The following is a 22,432-nucleotide window of genomic DNA, read 5'->3' as shown; positions in this document are numbered from 1 at the left end:
CAAAGGAATAAGAGAAAAAAAAAACCTAAAATAACTCTATTGCTTCCAACATGATCTTACTATATCCAAGAAAGTTTACAAACCATAATCATTCCTGAGCATTCCCATAACATTGAGATTACCCTCCATAGTTTATCTGTTCTTATTAGATTATCATTCCCCCTCCCCTAATTGGTATCTCTAGGTCCCCTACATTCTACAGTATAAAACATTGTACATTTTTCACAGAATTCACATTAGTGGTAACATACAATATCTCTCTTTTTGTGCCTGGCTTATTTTGCTCAGCATTATGTCTTTTTTTTTTTTTTTTAAATCTTCATTTTATTGAGATATATTCATATACCACGCAGTCATACAAAACAAATCGTACTTTCGATTGTTCACAGTACCATTACATAGTTATACATTCATCACCCAAATCAATCCCTGACACCTTCATTAGCACACACACAAGAATAACAAGATTAATAATTAGACTGAAAAAGAGCAATTGAAGGAAAAAAGAACACTGGGTACCTTTGTCTGTTTGTTTCCTTCCCCTATTTTTCTACTCATCCATCCATAAACTAGACAAAGTGGAGTGTGGTCCTTATGGCTTTCCCAATCCCCTTGTCACCCCTCATAAGCTACATTTTTATACAACTGTCTTCGAGATTCATGGGTTCTGGGTTGTAGTTTGATAGCTTCAGGTATCCACCACCAGCTACCCCAATTCTTTAGAACGTAAAAAGGGTTGTCTAAAGTGTGCGTAAGAGTGCCCACCAGAGTGACCTCTCGGCTCCTTTTGGATTCTCTCTGCCACTGAAGCTTATTTCATTTCCTTTCACATCCCCCTTTTGGTCAAGAAGATGTTTTCCGTCCCACGATGCCAGGTCAACATTCCTCCCCGGGAGTCATATTCCACGTTGCCAGGGAGATTCACTCCCCTGGGTGTCTGATCCCACGTAGGGGGGAGGGCAGTGACTTCACCTTTCAAGTTGGCTTAGCTAGAGAGACAGGGCCACATCTGAGCAACAAAGAGGCATTCGGGAGGAGGCTCTTAGGCACAACCATAGGGAGGCCTAGCCTCTCCTTTGCAGCAACCATCTTCCCAAGGGTAAAACCTGTGGTAGAGGGCTCAACCCATCAAACCACCAGTCCCCTATGTCTGTGGTCATGTTAGCAACCATGGAGGTGGGGTAGGCGAATACCCCTGCATTCTCCACAGGCTCCTCAAGGGGGCACTGCAATCTTTTTTTTTTTCCTTGTTTTTTTTTTTTTTAACTTTCCCTTCTTTTTTGAATCAACTGTATGAAAAAAAAAAAAGTTAAAAAGAAAACAAACATATAATAAGAGAACATTTCAAAGAGACCATAACAAGGGAGTAAGAAAAAGACAACTAACCTAAGATAACTGCTTAACTTCCAACATGTTCCGACTTTACCCCAAGAAAGTTACCTAATATAGCAACATTTCTGTGAACTTGCTCCTACTATATCCATCAGAAATTAACAGACCATAGTCATTCCTGGGCATCCCCATAACGTTAAATAGCTTATCTGTTCTTCTTGGATTATTGTTCCCCCTTCCTTAATTGCTCTCTATTGCTAGTTCCCCTACATTCTACATTATAAGCCATTTGTTTTACATTTTTCAAAGTTCACATTAGTGGTAGCATATAATATTTCTCTTTTTGTGCCTGGCTTATTTCGCTTAGCATTATGTCTTCAAGGTTCATGCATGTTGTCATATGTTTCACGAGATCGTTCCTTACTGCCGCGTAGTATTCCATCGTGTGTATATACCACATTTTATTTATCCACTCATCTGTTGAAGGACATTTGGGTTGTTTCCATCTCTTGGCAATTGTGAATAATGCTGCTATGAACATTGGCGTGCAGATATCTGTTTGTGTTTTGGTATTAGATTGATGTTAGCTTCATAAAATGAGTTAGGTAGTGTTCCATTTTCTTCAATGTTTTGAAAGAGTTTGAGTAAGATTGGTGTCAGTTCTTTCTGGAAAGTTTGGTAGAATTCCCCTGTGAAGCCATCTGGCCCTGGGCATTTATTTGTGGGAAGATTTTTGATGACTGATTGGATCTCTTTGCTTGTGATGGGTTGGTTGAGTTCTTCTATTTCTTCTCTGGTCAGTCTAGGTTGTTCATATGTTTCCAGGAAATTGTCCGTTTCCTCTACATTATCCAGTTTGTTGCCATACAGTTGTTCATAGTATCCCCTTATAATTTTTTTAATTTCTTCAGGATCTGCAGTTATGTCACCTTTTTCATTCATTATTTTGTTTATATGGGTCTTCTCTCTTTTGATTTTGTCAGTCTAGCTAGGGGCTTGTCAATCTTGTTGATCTTCTCAAAGAACCAACTTTTGGTGATATTTATCCTCTCTATTGTTTTTTTGTTCTCTATATCATTTATTTCTGCTTTAATCCTTGTTATTTCTTTTCTTCTACTTGGTTTAGGATTGGTTTGCTGTTCATTTTCTAGCTTCTTCAGTTGATCCATTAGTTCTTTGATTTTGGCTCTTTCTTCCTTTTTAATATATGCGTTTAGTGCTATAAATTTCCCCCTTAGCACTGCTTTTGCTGCATCCCATAGGTTTTGGTATGTTGTGTTCTCATTTTCATTCGTCTCTATATATTTAGCAATTTCTCTTGCTATTTCTTCTTTAACCCACTGATTGTTTAGGAGTGTGTTGTTTAACCTCCAGGTATTTGTGAATTTTCTAAGTCTCTGATGGTTATTGACTTCTAATTGTATTCCATTGTGGTCAGAGAATGTGCTTTGAATAATTTCAATCTTTTTAAATTTATTGAGGCTTGTTTTATGTCCCAGCATATGATCTATTCTGGAGAAAGTTCCATGAGCACTAGAAAAGTATGTGTATCCTGGTGATTTGGGATGTAATGTCCTCTATATGTCTGTTAAATCTAATCCATTTATCAGATTGTTTAGGTTTTCAATTTCCTTATTGGTCTTCTGTCTGGTTGATCTATCTATAGGAGAGAGTGATGTGTTGAAGTCTCCCACAATTATTGTGGAAACATCAATTGCTTCCTTTAGTTTTGCCAGTGTTTCTCTCATGTATTTTGTGGCACCTTGGTTGGGTGCATAGACATTTACGATTGTTATTTCTTCTTGCTGAATTGCCCCTTTTATTAGTACGTAGTGGCCTTCTTTGTCTCTCAAAACATCCCTGCATTTGAAGTCTATTTTATCTGAGATTAATATTGCTACACCTGCTTTCTTTTGGCTGTAGCTTGCATGAAATATTTTTTTCCATCCTTTCACTTTCAGTTTCTTTGTGTCCCTGTGTCTAAGATGAGTCTCTTGTATGCAACATATTGATGGTTCATTTTTTTTTGATCCATTCTGCAAATCTATATCTTTTAATTGGGGAGTTTAATCCATTTACATTCAACGTTATAACCGTGAAGGCATTTCTTGAATCAGCCATCTTATCCTTTGGTTTATGTTTGTCATATTTTTCCCCTCTGTCTATTAATATCCTTTATTGTACCCATACCGAATCTCTTTAGTACTGACCGTTTCTCCAAGTCTCTCTGTCCTTTCTTTGTTTCTCTGTCTGTAGGGCTTCCTTGAGTATCTCCAGTAGGGCAGGTCTCTTGTTAGCAAATTCTCTCAGCATTTGTTTGTCTGTGAAAAATTTAAGCTCTCCCTCAAATTTGAAGGAGAGCTTTGCTGGATAAAGTATTCTTGGCTGGAAATTTTTCTCACTCAGAATTTTAAATATATCGTGCCACTGCCTTCTTGCCTCCATGGTGGCTGCTGAGTAGTCACTACTTAGTCTTATGCTGTTTCCTTTGTATGTGGTGAATTGCTTTTCTCTTGCTGCTTTCAGAACTTGCTCCTTCTCTTCTGTGTTTGATAGTGTGATCAGTATATGTCTCGGAGTGGGTTTATTTGGATTTATTCTATTTGGAGTTCGCTGAGCATTTATGATTTGTGTATTTATGTTGTTTAGAAGATTTGGGAAGTTTTCCCCAACAATTTCTTTGAATACTTTTCCTAGACCTTTACCCTTTTCTTCCCCTTCTGGGACACCAATGAGTCTTATATTTGGACGTTTCATATTATCCATCATATCCCTGAGGTCCATTTCGATTTTTTCAATTTTTTTCCCCATTCTTTCTTTTATGCTTTCATTTTCCATTCTGTCATCTTCGAGGTCACTGATTCGTTGTTCAACTTCCTCTAGTCTTGTACTATGAATGTCCAGAATCTTTTTAATTTGGTCAACAGTTTCTTTAATTTCCATAAGATCATCCATTTTTTTATTAGTCTTGCAATGTCTTCTTTATGCTCTTCTAGGGTCTTCTTGATTTCCTTTATCTCCCGTACTATGGTCTCATTGTTCATCTTTAGTTCTTTGAGTAGCTGCTCTAGGTGCTGTGTCTCTTCTGGTCTTTTGATTTGGGTGCTTGGGCTTGGGTTATCCATATCGTCTGGTTTTTTCATATGCTTTATAATTTTCTGTTGTTTTTGGCCTCGTGGCATTTGCTGAACTTGATAGGGTTCTTTTAGGATTTGTAGACCAATTGAAGTCCTTATCTCTAATTTATCAGATCTACAGCTTCGTGGAGTACACTTTCTCTAACTAACCAGCAGGTGGCGTCCACGAGCCACCTGTTCTGCACAAGCCAGTTCTCCCCTGCTTAGCCTTTTTGGTGAGTGGGGGAGTGAGTCTTGTGGGGTCCAATTGGTGTACCAAGCTTGCGTGTGTAGTTGGTGTTGCCTGCCCTGTATATGGGGCGTGTTTCTGGGCAGTCAGGGAGGGGGGGGTGGCTCTAACAATCAAATCTCCCTTATGATCCTAGAGTTTTAAAGCTGCTGCAATAGTCTAATCCTTCAGTTCAGTCCCGGCACAGTTTGTCTCTGCCACTGACCCACAAGTCCTTGGTATTGGCGTATGGCTCCTGAGACTTGCAAGTGGGCCTCTCTTCCAGGCTGTGCACCCTGGGTCTTCTGTTGAGGGATGACTGTGCTATGTCACAGGTGAGTGCCGTTCCCCCAAGGCAGTTCTGGGCTGCTGGGCTGTGTAGGGAGGCTCCCAGTCTGCTGAAATGATGGCTGAATGGGGCTTTGTTAATTCACACTGCTCTACCTTCCCAACTCTGGGACAATCAGCTGAGGTTGCAGGGAAGGCTAATGTCCACGCCCAGTTTTGTGGAGTGTGCCTGTTATTTGAAGCACTTCCGTCACACTGGGTTGTCTGGGGCAGTTCTGGGCTATGGGGCTGGTGATGGGCAGGAGTGTTTCCTGTCCACCAGGATGATGGCTGTGAGCGGACACCCCCCTTTTCTTGGGAAGTTGTGGTGTTTAGTGAATATTCTCAGCCACTGGATTATTGCGTTTTGTCTCAGAGCTCTCCTAGGTCTGCTCTTGACTTGATCTGCCCAAATAGCAAGTCTTTGAAGCTTTCTGTATTGGGCTTCTTAGAGTAATTGTTTTAGAAAAAGAAAAAAGGATTAAAAAAAAAACAAAAAAAAACAAAAAAAAAACAGGCCCTCCTCAGAGATGGAAATGCTAAGAGACAAAGCAACCAGGGCCATTAAGGAAAGGTCCACAGGGCAGAGAGATCAGCTTTTCTTCAGGATTTGCATATGCGCCTCAGGGCCCTTCCCCTTTCTATGTTCACCAGAACTCCAAAAATCCTCTGCTTTTATTTTGGAGTTTTTCGTGTTGTTTTTTTTCTATGCCTGTCTCCTCTCTGCTGGGCTGGCTGCTCTCAGATTCTCTGGTGTCTGGTCTCAGTCTATCTATGGTTGGAATCTGGATCAGTAGAATGAGTTTCCGATAAGAGCAGCCACTGCAGTTCTCCCTTCTCCTTCCCGGAGCTGACAGCCCCTCCTCCCCCGGGACTGAGCCTGGCAGGGAGGGGCGCGGGTCCCCTGGCCGCAAAAACTTACAGATTTCGCTGATCTCAGCAGTTCCACGTTTTCATGAGTGTTGTATGAAGTATGCCCAAAGTCAGATTGCTCTGTGGTGTCCAGTCCACGCAGTTCCTGGCTTTCTACCTACTTTCCTGGAGGAGTAACTAAAACATACAGCTCACCAGTCTGCCATCTTGCCCCGCCTCTCCGATTTTTGAATATTGAACCCATCTTGCTTTCCTAGGATAAATCTCAGTTGGTCAAGACGTGTTATCCTTTTTATGTATTATAGAATTTAATGGCATGAAATTGTTCATTATACTGTCTCATTTTCCTTTTAATGTCTTTAGGGTTTGTAGTGATGGCTCCTCTTTCATTCCTGATGTTGCTAATTAGTGTCTTCTCTTTTTTTCCTAATCAATCTGATGAGAAGTTTATTGATTTTATTGATCTCAGAAACCGGATTTTGATTTCATCGGTTTTTCTCTGTTGTTTTTCTGTTTTCCATTGCCTTGGTTTCTTTCGATAACTTTATTGTTTATTGTTTCCTTTATTCTGTATACTTTGGGTTAAATTGAACAATGCATTCAACAACTTAGCTAATAGACAAATTCCTTGAAAGTTCACAAACTACCACAACTCACTCATGAAAAAATGGCCTGAATAGTTCATATACACATTTTTACATGTGTGTGTATATATGCATGCTTGCTTCCCTTACCAAAGAGGACTGACCCTGGCTCTCTGGGTCTCAAATTCAAAACCCCCAAGAAAGGATTCATTAGCCCAGTTTGGATTAAGTGGTCACCCCTGTCTGATCAGGTATGACAATGGCTGTGGAGGAGTGTGATTGGCCCAGCTTAGGTCTGTCCTAACTCAGAACCAATCAGCTAGGATTAGGGAAATGAAGTAATATAAGTTGGAAAGCCTGGTAGAATAAGCAGTTTTCAAAAGTGTGTGGTGAGTTGCTGTTTTTTGGAATCTCAGAAGAAGGGACAATATGGGGTAGATAAAACACTAGTTATTATATTACTGTGGTGTGAAATGACTTTTACTTTATTTTTATCAATTGCTATTCATTAATTGGTTTGATTTATCTAACAAGTGTTTATTAAGAGATGTCTATGTGCCAGGCACTATGACAGGTGCCAGGGATGCACAGGTGAACAAGATACATTATACTGGGATTGATTGAGTGAAAAAAAAATTGGGGATAAAAATGCTATGAGATAAGTGCTGTGATGGAATTGTTAAGATTTACAGAAGCATAGAGATATACCAACCTCAGCTAAGGGCAGAGAAGAGTCACAAAGATATATTCATTATCTATTGATGTGTAATAAATCATTCCCAAACTTACTGGCTTAAAACAACAATAATCATTTATTATCTCTCATGGTTTCCATGGGTCTAGAATTCAGGAGCAGATTTGTCAGGAGATTTTGGCTCATGGAGGGGAGGTTCTGTCTCATGATGTTGCAGTCAGATGCTGGCTGGGCAGTAGTTATCTGGAAGTTTGACAGGGATAGAGGATTACTTCTAAGGTGGCTCATTCATGTGGCTTGCAAGTTGGTGCTGGCAAGTTGGTTCCTTTCCATGGGACCCCTTGAGTGTCCTCATGACCTGGTAACTGACTTCACCCAGAGCAAGTGATACAGGAGACCATGGTGCCATTTGTGACCTATTCTTGGAAGTTACACACTGTCACTGCTCCTGAATCCTGTTGGTCACACAGGTTAGCCATGATTCAGTGCCAGAGTCTGTCTTGCAGACAGGGAGAAGGCCATTAGAAATAAAAGAATAGAAACGTCAAGTACAGTGCATCTGGGCAACCAAGATAAGTGGGCCAGTCAGTGTGAGTTTAAAGTAGACGTGAGGGTGGAGAGAGAGGAGTGCAGAGAGGTGGGCAGGGGCTAGATCACATAGAACCTCGTATTAGAAAATGTGGCCCCTATTCTGAAGATGATGGCAAGTCACTGAAGGAGTCCAGCAGGAGATGCTGTGGTCAGATGTGCATTTAAGAAAGCTAACCTTGGCAGCAGGAAGCAGCTGGAGGTAGGAATCTGGAGCTTGGGAGAAAGTTGCCACTGGAGGGAGGAGTCAAAAACAGGTTGCCATGGAAGCTCTGGCAATGGATGAGATTGCTCAGGGAGAGGTCAGAGTTAGAGCAAGGGCGGAGGATGGAGCCCACGTACATTTTAGAGGTGTGCTGAGGAAAAGAAGCCAAGGAGAAAAGCCAGGAAGAAAACCAGTGGTTTGTACCCTTATTTTGAAAAACTTAGCCATATATTTTCCTTCATTCTCCAAAAAAAAGGCTCATCTTCCATTGAGCATCATCTGATTTTAGTTGTGGAGCATCTGTAGTCTGAGCAGCTGTAGTCACAGTGTCCTCTTACGCCAGACTTTGTCTGACTCTCTGCTTTGCACTTCTTTCTCCCAGTTAGCTGTCACTAGCTTTCAGTGTCCTGTCATCTCAAAAGAAAGAGTCTTCAGATCTCAGAATACAAGTAGTGTCGCCTATATTTTGTGTTCCTTGGTGAAAAAACGTTTGCAGAAAACCACCTATGTGAGAAAAGCCACCCAGGCAGAGCAGCAGTCCTGCTGGACTGTCAGGGAAAAGTAGGTCAAGTGTGGAGGACCATGGCTCCTTGAGGAACCACAGGAAGTGGACAGACCCTTTTCTGTCTCCCAAAACACACATTCACAAACACAGATCTACAGTAACATTTGACAGTCTTTGCTTTGTGAACAAAATTTGTCTTACAGGAAATTGTAGGATTGGTGAACTAGGAAGAAATATGTTGGAGGTAGAGTCTTGAAAATTTAACTTTTTAAAAAAATTCCTTCTAGAGCACCTCCAAGTGCCTGTACCAGTCCTGTTTTCTAACGTGTCTGCCTTTCTGGAGCTCCGTGACAAAGCAGGGCAGCCTCAGTGACGTGGCCGGAGCCTTGGGCTTCTGCCAACTCCCAGACGGCTACTTGCAGGAAGGTTTCCTCAGTGACAGAGGCAGGGAAAACCTGCCCACCCGGCCCAGCAGTATCACGTGAGTCAAATTTCATAGACTCTTTAAAATGTATCCAGAATCTGGATTTCTCACCAACACCGCTGTGTACCCTGTAGTGAAGCCAACATCATCTCTCACCTTGACCACCGCAAGAGCCTCCTCCTGCTTCCCTTCCTGGTCCCTGCCCACCAGGTGTTCTCCACACAGCAGCCAGAGAGCACATGAAAACCTAAGGCTCAGAACATTACAGCAATTTCCCAACTCACTGTGAATAAAATCCCAAGTCCTTACTGTGTAATAAGGTCCTCCATGCCCCAGCCCCCTGCTGCTTTTCCAATCGTGTTTCCTTCCAGTCTTCACCCCTCAGCCCCCACCTGACCCTGCTCCAGCCAGTCTGGCCTCCTTGCTGCTTCTTGAACCTGCCAAGTATGTTCCTGACTTAAAGGCTTTGCACTTTTTGTTCCTTCCTTCCTTCTGAGCACTTTTCCCTCAGAAGCCATGTGACCTGATCCTTCACTTCCCTGTGGTCCTTGCTCAGATGTCACCTTATCCTCAAAGAGCTTTTCCTGACCCTTCTACAGAGTCCCTGTCTTCTGATATCTCTATACCTTTACCTTGCTTTGTTTTTCTCATAGTGCTATACCTGTTGCCACCTGACATACACCTATTTTTGTGTTTATCATCTGATTCCCTACTGTAGTGTAACAACCAGGAGTGTCTTGTATGATTCTCTGTTGCATCCCTGGCACTTAGAATTGTGCCTGGCTCACAGTGGGGTTCAGTAATTGTGTTGAATGAATGAATGAGTGGGAGGTGGCCTGAGGTCAAAGAAAGGGGCACTGCTTCTTGAGTATTTTCTTACCAGGCCCCTTCAGCCCTTCCCATCAGCTGCAGCTCATTTATTCCACTAGAAGCCACTCCTGCTTCCTTCACTCTCACTCCACCTTCCAGAAGAAACAACCAGATCACTACCTCAGGGATCTTTGGTGATGAGATGGAATCTTTCTCATGATTTCAACTGGTATAAATTAGGTTGAATGATGAAATTGTTGTTTTTGTAGGTTGTAATGGATGAATATCAGCAATTTCATATGCTTCAGCATAACAGCTTTTAGTATACCTCAGTATAGATGGCCCAGATATTAACGGCAACTTTCTAGAAATTAGTAGGACTGCTACTAATTGCCAGATACTTACTGAGTTCTTCCTGTGTGTCAGATAGTATGCTAAGGACCTTATTTGCATTATCTTACTTAATCCTCATAACCACTGAAGATGTAGGTATTGTTTTTTTCCCATTTTACAGTGAGAAATGGAAGTTCAAAGAAGTTAAGTAAACTTGTCCAAGGTTACGACAGGCAGGGAGTGGCAGAGCTGGGATTTGAATCCAGAACTGTCCAACTTGAGATGTCTTCACTTTTAACCACTGTGTTGTCCCGCCTCTCCTGAAGGCAGTGCCTTGAGGATCAGCCCTGAAGTCTGCTCACCCCTGAGGCTGATGGGGTGACACACAGGGATAGGTGCTCCCAGGCCGGTGGCTGGCCTAGCCGAGCACTGGGCTATATTCCCAGCACTGTCTAGCTGGTGGCCATGAGTACATCATTTCACTCTGGGGGAGGGGTGGCGGCAAGGTGTTGTGGGAGGACAGATTTTGGAGTCCATTTGGAAAATTATAGGTCAGTCTCTTCTAGGCTTATTTTCTCATGTATAGGGGATAGAGATGATATCTCTCTACCTCAAAATGTGTTTTGAGGATTGAATGACATGATTCTGGAAACTTCTAGCTCATCCTTTTAATGTAAAAATTTTGTAATGCTCCATCTGGCACAAAATTCTGATTCAAACAGGCCCCACATATATGTTCCATTGAAGATAGGCATTAAACTTTATTATCTTCAACCAGAACAAATACACCTAGAATGGCTGATGTGTTAGGGAAGCAGGCTTTGCCATCTGGCTCCAGGCAGGATGTGTCTGGAAGCAGAGGGGAGTCTCTCCCGGTGGGGTACTGAGGTATTGAGTTGTCTACTTTGCATTTAGCCCAAGTTTAACATGAGTGGAGTGTATCTGGGGACAGAAGTAGAGGTTGGTGACTGAGCTAAGCTGCCCTTAAGGGCTACAAGATGACCATTTTGCCCCCAGATTTCAAGTGTCTTTAAAGAGAACTGGGACTTTGTCATATGCCCACTTTTCAACATATGCTGGAGTTCAGAGTCCATGGGGTACTGTTTTCTCACAGCTCCCTTGAAGTAGTTGTTTGATTTTCCTCTTTTCTGCTTCTTTCTCACTCATTGGACTCTTATTTACTCAGAACCTCCAGCACCAGAATTCTGTGTCAGAGTGTGTGGAAAAGAATAGATGAGTAGAGTTCTTCACCATTTGGAAAACATGGCTTTGGGTTTTTATTTCCTGGTAGTAAATGATGAGCTAGAAAGCTGGCTTCAGGGTGAAGCCTGTAGTCTTTATGTGTTAGAAGGTGCCTCCGCCAGGGCCCGGCCCCTCCAGCTCCCTCTCGCCATCCACTGCTCACTCTGGCCCTCTGAATCGTGGAGGCCACCTGGGTTCAGCCTCTGAATATACAGTCTGGGTTGCAAAGGTTTTTAGAAATTAAATCAAATGACTGAATAAAATAAAAACAAAAAGGTTCTATAATGTTTGTGGAATCATTTTATGATTTCTGCCTTGCTAAGCTTCTCTTACTTAAACTCACCATTCAGCTGTTTAATTTTTTTCATTACATGCTAATCCTTATTTTCCAAAATCATCTCCTGAAGTCAGACTGCTGGCCCACTCCCGCTGCTGGCGTCTGGGGGGTCATGTGTGCCCTGGGGGTGGGAAGAGTAGCCCCCCTGGGCTGTGCACTCCAGGAAGGTGCGTCCAGGGGCTTTCCTCAAACACAAAGTGGAGGCGGAAGGACGAAGGCCTCCCTTTCCTCGGTGTGTAGGCTGTAAGTATGAAATAGAGCATCATGAACAGCACCTAACACGGTCTGCACCTAGTAAACCTCAGCCATCGGTCTGTGTACGGAACATACGCTGAGTGAGAACAGGGTTGTGTCGGCTTTATTTTTAATTCTATCTCCAGGATCTACATGGTCTCCAGCTCCTCAAAGCTGCTCAGTAACAATGTCCATGACAAGCTAGTCAGTGTAGCTGCAGAGGACCACCTGAGGAAAAGGCCACTCAAATATTCAGAGGAAAATGAAAGAAGAAAAAAATATCTTTGTATTATAGTCTGGTGTGTATTTGTATGTGTGTGAGTCACTTTATAAAATATGACTAATCTACACATACTATTCTGCAACTTAAATTTTTACTTAATTTAACTTGACTGCCTTTCCATGTTGGAGCATATGCCCACTTCTTTTTTTCTGTCTGCTGTATAATACTCTCTTGTATTTATTTAGCCATTTACCTATAGATGATCATTTAGGTTGCTGCCATTTTAACAGTTCTATCGTGCCCTACCCTGATCAACATAGCAGAGTAAGAAGCTTCCGGGCTCTGTCCCCTCACAGAAGCTTTGACAACTGAAGGTCTGAAAGAAACATCTTTCTCAATGATCCAGAAAACAGTTAAAGGATTACAGTAACAGATCAAGTGCCCAATCAAGGAAAAGGCTGTGTGAAAGCATTAGGCTCTGGTGGCCCCCTGGCTGGCCCCTGCCTGGCTCGGTGTGGAGCTGGCCCCTGCTCCCGGTGCAGGTCCCTGGTCCCAGTTCCAGGCTGTCTGCTCCAGCCTGCCTGGTGGCACCTGAGGGAGTGAACCAGGATTCTTGTTACAGTCCAGCATCCCAGAAGCTTCCCTGTGTGGGGAAAGCAGCTCACCGAGCCCTCCTGTAGAACTCTGCGGGAGAGCAATGAAGTCATGACTGCTGGAGCAAGGGGTCGCTGACTGTGGGACATACGGTGGTGACAGGACCGCGAGGAAAGGGTTTCCTAGGAAAGAGAGAACATTTGTATCTGCATGAACGGGGGAGTTCCTAGGGCCAGACGGGCATGCAGAAAGGACCACGGAGGCCCCCATGCTCTGGCCTTGAGCGGTTCTCAGAACTCAGCAAGTGGAGAAGCCCTGAGCGAGCTCTCTCCAGGGCAGAGACTGGAAAGGTGTCCCTCACCCCTTTTTTTCTTTTGGTAGCTCCTGGCATTTGAGGTAAGCTCTGTGACAACACTAGCTGGATACAGTCTTAAGGAACAGATGCCTCAGAGTTGTAATTCCAGTGAAAACACATTAAAATATCCAAATGTCGAGGTTTCAACAAAAGATTTATAAAACATGCAAAGACATAGGAAGTGATGGCCCAGGCAAAGGAGAGGCTTAAAGCATTAGAAATCATCAATGAGGAGGATCGCCAAAGCTTTTTTTAAAAAAACGGTCCTAAATATGCTCAAAGAGCTAAAGAAAAAAACATGGACAAAGATCTAAAGGAAATCAAGATGATAGATGAACACAAAGAGGATATCAATAGAGAGATGGAAATTATGAAAGGGTGATGACCACAGCAACAGAAATTTAAATTATCTAGAGGGGTTTGGCAGCAGATTGGAGCTGGCAGAAGAAAGAATCAGTGAACACGAAAATAAGACAATTGAAATCATTGAGTCTGAGGAGCAGAAAGAGGAAAGAATGAAGAAAAGTGAGAAGAGCCCAAGAACCTGTGGGAAACCATCAAGCATACCAGTATCTGCATGTGGGTGTCCCAGAGGGAGAAGAAAGAGAGAAAGGGGCAGAGAGAATATTCAAAGAAATAATGGCTGGAGACTTTCCAAATTTAACAAAAGGCATGAATATACACATCCAAGATGCTAACAGGATAAACTCAAGTAGATCCACACTGTGACAGGTTCTAATCACACTGTCAAATGCCAAAGATAGAGACAGAATTCTGAAAGCTGTAAGAGGGGCAGCAAGTCACATACAAGGAGCCTCATTAAGATTAAGTGCCAATTTCTCATTGGAACCATGGAGACAAGAAGGCTGTGGGATGACGTATTTAAAGTGCTGAAAGCAAAAAACTGACAGCCAAAATTCTGTATCTGGCAAAACTGCCTTTCAAAAGTGAGGGAGAGATTCAGATTTTCCCCTATAAACAAAAGCTGAGGGAGTTTGTCTCCACTAGAGAAATACAAAAGATGCTAAGGAGAGTTCTGTAGGTTGATAGGAAAGGACAATGGACAATATATAAAGCCACATGAAGAAATAAAAATCTCCAGTAAAGATGATATGGGTAAATACAAATGCCAGTCCTTTTGTATTTTTGTTTTGTTTCTCCACTTTTTACTTCCTACAGGATCTAAAAGGCAAATGCACAACATGTAATTATAAAGCGGTGATTTTCGACTCTTATTAACATACAATTTGCGACAAGAACTACATAAGGGTGGGGGGTGAGGGGCTATAAGAACATAGCTTGTGTACACTATTGAAGTTAAGTTGGTATCAAAGAAAATGAGATTGTTATAGATTTAGGATATTAAATTTAAGCCCCATGATAACTACAAAGAAAATATCAGAGCAAATGGCAAGCTCAGAGAGACAGGAAGTAGATCACGGTTGCCAGGGGAATGGGGGCTTCTGTTTCGGGAGATGGGAGTTGTATAAATGGAAGGGGTGAGAGGGCAGCCACAGCGTATGAGTAATGCGCTGAGTGGCAGGCTGGGGAGGGGGTGGGATGGGAAGTTAATGTTGTTTATATGCTCCCACAATAAAAAAAGAAAGCAACTAAAGAACAGTGACAATTAAATGCAATATGAGATCCTGGGCAGCATCTAACAAGGGAGGAGAAAAGGCTCAAAAGGACATTATTGGGACATGAAAAAATAGACTGTAAGCTTTATATCAGTGTTAAATTTCTTGAAGTGGATAACTGCATTAAGGTAGTTGCATAAGTGAATATTCTCGTTTGTAGGAAATGTACCTGGAAGTTAAGTGTTCAAGGAACGTAATACAGATACAACCTAATCTCAAGTGTTCAGAAAATGGATTGAGAGACAGGTGAATAGGTGGATTGATTGATCTATAGAATGATACAGAAATGTGGCAAAATATTGCAATTGGTGGATCTGGGTACTTGGGTTGGGAGGTAGTACGTTGGAGTTCTCTGTATGGGATTTGTGTTATTATACTGTAGGTTTGAAAGCATTTCAAAATAAAAAGCTAATATATAAATTTTTAAAAATATTTTTACAAATTCTGGCAGGACATTTCACTCCCCACGGCTGGAGGCCTCAGTGTGGGAAGGCTTGAGGCTGTGGATTTCCTGAACAGAGGAACCCACAGGATCACCTCCCAGGAAAGCATCCGAAGTGAGGGCCTGGGGAGTAAGGAGAAGAAAATCGGTTTTGAGTCGCTGGCATCTGAATTCCTGAGAAGAGAAATGGTGGTGGGGGGGTGGGGGGGCTCGCCTGTCCACCCGCCTCAGCTCTTTGAAGGATTTCGGACCGAAGTTAAAAAAAACCAGTGAGGGCCGGGGAGGGCCAGGCTGCCCGGCTCTGGACTGTAGCCTGGGCTTGTCTTCGAGGCTTGGGCGACAGGGTGGAGTTGTTGCTATGGACCAAAATAACAATCACCTTCTGAATTCCTGTCACCTGAAAATGGCAGAAGTCATATTTTCGTAGGGAACGGGTCTGGGTAAATATGATTTCGAAACTAGAAGGCAACTTGTATGATCTCAGCCGTGTCTCCTTACTGTTCACTCATGCTTATTTCATGAACTCAAAGCCTTTCATTCCACAGTAAAAGCCTTTATGTTCAGAAAAAGGCTGAGAAAATTAACAAACATTGCTGTTTCTGTTGAAGCTCAAGTGGCTAATACTAGATTCGTTCAGTTTTCATAGGAGCAGGAGGTTAGAAATGGGAAGTTGGGAGGTTGGAAGAGGCCGCTGGTGCTGGGTCCCCAGCTGACAGCTCTACCAGATTTTTAACTGAGATATGGTTCATATCCCACGACATTCACCATTTTTTTTTTAACTGTTTACTTGTTTAATATTTACTTTTAAATCAAATTATATATCCACATAGTTTCAAGTACTAAATCATTCTAGAATTATTTGTATAGAACTAGCAACTTTATACCCTTTGTCCTGTATCTTTTTCTCATGGAAAAACACTTGTCATCATTTGCTGCTTCTTTTTTATTTTATATTTATTATTTTATTTTTTCCCTGAGTGCGGTTACACATATTTCAGCTCCTTCTGTGGTCTTGCCCTCTTTGCTTGAGCCCTGGGATCTCCACGTTTGTCTCATGTTTGCACAGGTGAAGACTTCCTTCAGTTCAGGACTTTGATGCCAAATACTGGTCATAGTTTTCACTCCTCCTGATGTATCATTTTCTCATGAGTGTTCTTAGTTACACTTTGTTTTTTCTTTGCCATTCCTTTTGTTTCTCCTAGTTTTTTTGTATAGCTCTTGTGCTCTTTTTTAAGAAAAGATTGTTGTAAAATATGTATAGCATAAGATTTGCCATTTTAACCATTTTTAAGTGTACAATTAAGTGGCATTAATAACTTTTACAATGTTGTGGAACTATCACCATCCATTTCTGAAACTTATAGCCACTTAGCAATAACTACACACCCGACCCCCCGCCCCATCCCCTGCTCCCCCACCCCCCTTGGTAACCTCTAATCTACATTCTGTCTCTGAATTTGCCTCTTCCAGATATTTCATGTAAGTGGAGTCATACAATATTTGTTCTCTTGTGTCTGGCTTATTTTACTCAGCATAATGATTTCAAGGTTCATCCATATTGAAGCATATATCAGAACTTCATTACTTTTTAGGACTGAATAATATTCCATTACATGTATATACCACATTGTGTTTATCCATACATCTCTTGTGGGACACGGGTTGTTTCCATCTTTTGGCTATTGTGAATAATGCTGCTATGAGCATTTGGTACAAATTATTGTGTGAACATGTTTTCAATCCTCTTGCATATAATGTTGGAGTAGAATTGCTGGGTCATATGGCAACTCCACATTTAACTTTTTGAGGAACTGCCAGACTGTTTTCCAACAGTCCTTATTTTTTAAGAGGACAGAGGGGGAAAGCAAGGGTTTAAACAGTGACAGGAGAGATGTAAATTAGATTGCAGTTTCTAACTTGGTTCCCCAGGCGGTGGGGCATCTGTTCGAGTGGCACTGTTGAAGGAGTGAGCAGAAGATGTCAGTGGACAGTGTAAGGGAAGGGACCCACTCAGAAGCTGAGCCATGTTCTAAACGATTACTGGAAGATTCTGGCTCAGGGAACCTATTCACCGAGGTTTGGGGGATGGTTTTCTGTTTGTTTTTAAAGAAACATTTGCCTAAGCCTGGGGCATCAGGAATTATTTCCTTCCTTAATAAAATGGGAACTGTGTGGGACATTCCCCTTTGGTTCACAAATCTGTAGGAAACATCAATTTTGTAGCATCTTCAGGGTGTGTCCTCTCTGAGAAAAGTTCGCTGTGACTGAACCTTCTTTTAAGTGTGACGTTTCCCTCCCATTGTTGGACAGTGGCCAGGGCGTCCCTCCCCACTGCCTCCCAGGAGGGGGTGCTCTAGGATGACTTGCTCCTCTGCCCTCTGAACGGCAGATGTTTCCAGACCAGATGAAGCCCGAGGAGCCTCCAAGCGTTGAGATACTCGGATAGGAAAGCACGCACGCCTGGCTCTCAGCACCATGTCAGGTAGGGCAGGGCTGGGACTCCGTGGAAGTGGGGTGTGATGCCCTGCGGAGGCTGTGGGAGAGGGGGCACAGGGTGCCGCTTACTGAGGAGACCACCCGTCGGACGGAGCCGGGCTTGTTTGTCACAAGCCTGTTAGACTGTCCGGGTGAGAAAGGTGGAGAAGGGGAAGACACCTCCTGACTTGGCTGCTTGGGAAAGTTACTTCTCAGCTCAGCTCTCCAGTTTTCCTGAATCTCTGTCCTCTTCCCTCCCTCCAGCCTACAAATCCTCACTCTTAGGTGGAGGAAAAAGTGTGAACATGAAATTTGGTTATATTTTATAACATGCTGTCTTTAAATTTTCCTTTCCCCAGAAAGTTGTTCATTTCTAGGAGGTTCCTTCCATTCCCCCCTGCTGCCCACCCAGCCCAATGTGGAGGCCCCAGTCCTTGGATGTGGAGCTCCTGGTGGGTGGGAAGGGGGTGGGCTGGCTGGAATTCAGCTGAGTGCTCGGTTGTTCTCCCATTCCCGGTGCTCCTTGATTTCAGGAGGCCCCCTCCCTTCTGCTGGAGGCCCCTTCTCAGCCCTGACTCCAAGCATGTGGCCCCGGGAGCTCCTGGCCAAGCACGCACAGGTACGCACAGGTACGCGCAGGTAAGCGGGCAGCCGGCCCAGCACCACTTGCAGCGCTGAAGCCACTGCATCCGACGCCGCAGGTTTCCTGGGGGCAGGCAGCACACTCTGTCGCATTCGCACGGGGCACCGGCGGAAAGGGCGTCATGGCTCTGACTCCGGGGACCAGAGGCGTCTGGCTGGAGGGGAAATGTTAGGGTGGTCCAAAACCTTCCAGAGGCGCTTCTTTCTGAAGGAAGTGCTGCCCCAGCCACCCAGAGACGCAGAGATGGCTGCTCCTTGTCCACTCCAGGGCTCCACCTCTGCAAACACAATTAACCCCATGATTTATAGTAAAAAAATTAGTCGAAGGGGACTTTAGCCCTAGCTGTGACATTCCTGTTTTTTGAAGGAGAATGTAATCACATGGTATAATTAAAATTTATTTTAGATTTGAGATATAATTGCTACTTGCTCACACCGCGTTCTCTTTACGTCTTGTCCTGAGACCCCCGTCACAGATAGTGAGCGGTGGTGGCAGTGAACACTCAGGGCTCGGATGCCAGGAGCAGTCCCCGCAGTACAGGACGTGGCTCCTGCCTGTGTACGCCTGTGTTTACGTGTCTCCACATTCAGGCACTGCACCAGCTCAGCATCATGGGGACACAGAAATGCATAAGACATGCTTCTTGTCTTGATCTTATTATCTTTGACCGGAGAAGAATGAGGAAAATGCTAGGAGAATCCAGAGGCAGAAGTGGCCCCTTTAGCTGAGAAGGATTTGTGGAAGGGGAGCCTTCGATCCGAGTCTTGAAGGCTGGGTGGGATTTCAGCAGCGGAAATGTGGGTGGCATGTTCCAGACCTGTGCTGTGTGAGGCCCTGCATGGGCCCAGGCAGGGGGAATAGATGATTCTGTTTTCCTAATCCTGGTTCCAGAAGGAAGAGTCAGGGGAGCAGCTGGAGCTCTGCTACGATGAGTTCGGTTTCCTCATGGAGAGGGCAGGTAAGGCTGGAGCCTCTGATGTTTGCAGGACGCGGCGTGTGGCTGTGTGGCGTTTCAGCTCTTCCAGAGTTCAGGACAAGGCACAGCTGAGGGCGAGCCTGTTACAAGTATATGAAGGTCTTTGTGGGTTTTTTGAGATACATTTTATTGATATTCACCTGATCATAAAAGTAATAATGATGTTCATTATAGAGTAGTTGAAACATACAGAAAAGTATAAAGATAAACACAGTTAGCCCATAATTCCACAGGCTGAAGATAATTGCTGACATTTTAGTGTATTCCTTTCATGGCTGTGTTTGTGTATATATACTTTTCATAATTAAGATCATATGGTCTGCCATGCTTTTATGTTGCTTTTGTATCATTTAACATTATACCATGAGCATTTTCTCATGTCAGTTAAGGCTTCTTTAAAAGCATAATTTTCAGTAGCTATATAATATCCCATTATAATAGATTTATCATAGTATTTTTATAACAGCTGTTCTCTAAGTGGAACTGTGGGCCATTTCCATTGCTTTCTGCTGTAAATAGATCTGTTGGCTCCCAAGTGGGCTGTTGGGAAGGCCATCTGCCCAGAACCCAGGGTCGTCTGTCACCGGGATATAATCATGGCCGGAACATTTTCATTGGCTGAAACCAGTCATCTTCAGGTCACTCTTGTGTCCAATTCTGACATTAAATTTCCTTGCTTTTCTAGTTTGCAGGCAGATATTTGGAGGTTAAAATCTGGGGCTGAGAGAGATTTGGGGAACTTCTAACATAATGGAAATATTCTATATCTTGATGGGGATAGTATTTATGCATTTGTATGTTTATTGATACTCATCAAAGTGAACACTTAAAGTTTGTGCTTTTACTGTATGTCGGTTCATTAAAGTTGGTATTTTGAAAACTGGGGCTGAGGACTCGGCTTCAGAATAAACAGGGATGAGTGTCTGGGACTCCTGCACCCAGAGAGTGCCGGGAGCCGCCAGAGGCCTCGTCCTCGTTCACTTGGCACCGGCTGTGCCCTGATGTGGGGCTGAGTGCTGCCCACTGTGGTTCCCTGTGCCCGGGAAAACAGGAGGCCTCTGCCACCTGGAGCTCCCATTCTAGCGGGGGAGACGGGTGGGAAGTGGACAAACGTAGTATGTTAGGGGAAAGAGAAGTGAGGAGGTGGGTTTTACATAAGAGGTCACGGAACGCTTCTCTGAGGAGGAGACCTTTGAACTGACGCTGGGAAGGAAGCAAGGGAAGGAGCATGTCCGAGGGAAGTGGGGAAAGACGTGCAGAGGTGGATCTGGGGGAAGAGCAGGACGGACAGTGTCACTTTAGTGGAGGGATCAGAGGAAAGTGGTGGAGGTGGGCCAGGGACCAGGAGGCCACTTGGATTTGGGCCTGGCTGGCAGGTTCTGCACAGAGTGACAGCGTTTGACTCGCCTCCTGGCAGGGCTGCTCCAACTCCCGCAGGAGAGCAGCCTTCAGGGAGGCTGGGAGAAGGCCGCTGCGGTCATTGGGTGAAAGACGGTGGCTTGGAAAGGGGAGGAAGGAGGAGTGATGAGATGTGGCACAGCCGCTTGCTGATTGGATTGGATGTGGGACGGAAGGAACAGAGGAGCCAAGGGTGATTCCAAGGTTTAGGCCTGAGCAGCTGGAGAAAGGAGGTGCCGGGTATGGAAAGAGGGAAGACTGCGATGGGGCAGGTTTAGGGAGAAGATCAAGTTGAGTTTTACACACGAGGCGACTGCAGCTCTCAAGTAAGCTGTTGGAAATGTGAGTCTGATTTCAGGGAAAAGCTTTAGGACACACAGTGGCTGCTTAGGAGACTCTAAATGAGTACATTTTCCTTCCTCTTCTCTCACCCTGCGCTGCCTCCTGGCTATCTCCCGGCAGGTGGGGCTGACCCCAGTTCCAGGGCGCTGCCAAGCTTGCCTCTGGGGGAGGATCCTCAGCAGAGACTGAGGTGGCAGGCCCACCTGGAGTTCACCCACAACCACGATGTGGGGGACCTCACCTGGGACAAGATCGCTGTCTCCCTTCCCCGCTCGGAGAAGCTCCGCTCCCTGGTGCGGGCGGGTATCCCCCACAGCATGAGGCCACAGGTGAGGCCACCAGCGGGGCCCCAGGGGGGCGGGTGAGATGTCACAGCGGGAGACAAGTGTCCCTGCTGCTCCCGCAGCTGTGGATGCGGCTCTCTGGGGCCCTGCAGAAGAAGAGGAGCTCGGAGCTGTCCTACCGGGAGATCGTGAAGAACAGCTCTGACGACGAGACCATCACCGCCAAGCAGGTGAGCCTGCAGGGCCGGGCCTCGGCTTCCGCTTCTCCTCGGCAGCCTTTCTCCCCCAGCGTGTGCCTGGAGCCAGCTCAGTCCCTCCTGGGTGCTCCAGGAGCCTCAGGAAGAACTGTGAGAGGCCACGGTGCTGCAGCAGGACGTCGGGAGGCCACTGGAGCGGATTTAAGATGTGATTGCCAGGCCTTGTTTCTGAGATCCTCCTTCTGTAGGTCTGGTGTGAGGCCCAGAAATCTGTATTTTTTTCCCCAAGTTTCCCACAAGATCTGATGTCATTGGTGACACACTAGCTGGGATCTAATCCCGAGAGAGGATTTCCATGGGAAATCTCCATTTTTGGGAGGGAAGCCTGCCTGGGGTTTGCCCACAGGGGTCTTCCCCCTGCCTTTCGGGGTGTCGGCACCCGGGGCTCATGGCGCTGGCCGGCTGCCTGGCAGATCGAGAAGGACCTGCTCCGCACCCTGCCCGGCAACGCCTGCTTCGCCCGCGCGGGCAGCATCGGGGTGGCCCGTCTGCGCAGGACCCTCCGCGCCCTGGCCTGGCTCTACCCGGAGATCGGCTACTGCCAGGGCACAGGCATGGTGAGTGCGGCCCAGGGGGCGGCAGGGGACCTTAGGGAATGACACCAGCCTCTGGCCTGGACATCTGGCCAGGGCCCCCTCAGCTTGCACAGGAGGTCTGCTCTGACAAGGTGTCCTTGCAGGGTGGCTGCTGTTCTAAGGGGTCTTCCCAAAGGGGTGCCTTTCCCAGGAGGCAGGAAGACATGGTCAGAGGCCCCCATCTCCCACCTTGGCCAGGTGGCCGCCTGCCTCCTGCTGTTCCTGGAGGAGGAGGACGCCTTCTGGATGATGTGTGCCATCGTCGAGGACCTGCTGCCTGCCTCCTACTTCAGCACCTCCCTGCTGGGCGTCCAGACTGACCAGCGGGTCCTGCGCCACCTCATTGTCCAGTACCTGCCTCGGTTGGACAAGCTGCTCCAGGAGCACGACATTGGTGG

The 22,432-nt window shown here is 45.0% G+C and overlaps 1 protein-coding gene across 10 annotated transcripts in view; it reads left to right on the top strand.

Annotated features, from left to right (window-relative positions):
• SGSM3 (small G protein signaling modulator 3) overlaps positions 1-22,432 on the top strand; it is a 57,800-nt gene that overhangs the window by 30,494 nt on the left and 4,874 nt on the right. For 6 of the 10 annotated variants that reach the window (XM_037846678.1, XM_037846684.1, XM_037846688.1 and 3 more), the window contains 7 exons: positions 17,474-17,566; positions 18,093-18,178; positions 19,094-19,160; positions 21,039-21,247; positions 21,325-21,432; positions 21,873-22,016; positions 22,233-22,428. In XM_037846678.1, the coding sequence (XP_037702606.1) occupies positions 17,560-17,566; positions 18,093-18,178; positions 19,094-19,160; positions 21,039-21,247; positions 21,325-21,432; positions 21,873-22,016; positions 22,233-22,428 (817 nt within the window). In that variant the 5' untranslated portion in view covers positions 17,474-17,559. Of the gene's footprint in view, positions 1-8,760; positions 8,935-17,394; positions 17,567-18,092; positions 18,189-19,093; positions 19,161-21,038; positions 21,248-21,324; positions 21,433-21,872; positions 22,017-22,232; positions 22,429-22,432 lie in introns of those variants that run through there. The other 4 variants (XM_037846679.1, XM_037846681.1, XM_037846683.1 and 1 more) reach the window with 3 other exon arrangements.

This window comes from Choloepus didactylus, chromosome 8, assembly GCF_015220235.1.
Source record: "Choloepus didactylus isolate mChoDid1 chromosome 8, mChoDid1.pri, whole genome shotgun sequence".
Classification (NCBI taxonomy): domain Eukaryota; kingdom Metazoa; phylum Chordata; class Mammalia; order Pilosa; family Megalonychidae; genus Choloepus; species Choloepus didactylus.
This window is presented reverse-complemented; position numbering and strand designations above follow the sequence as displayed.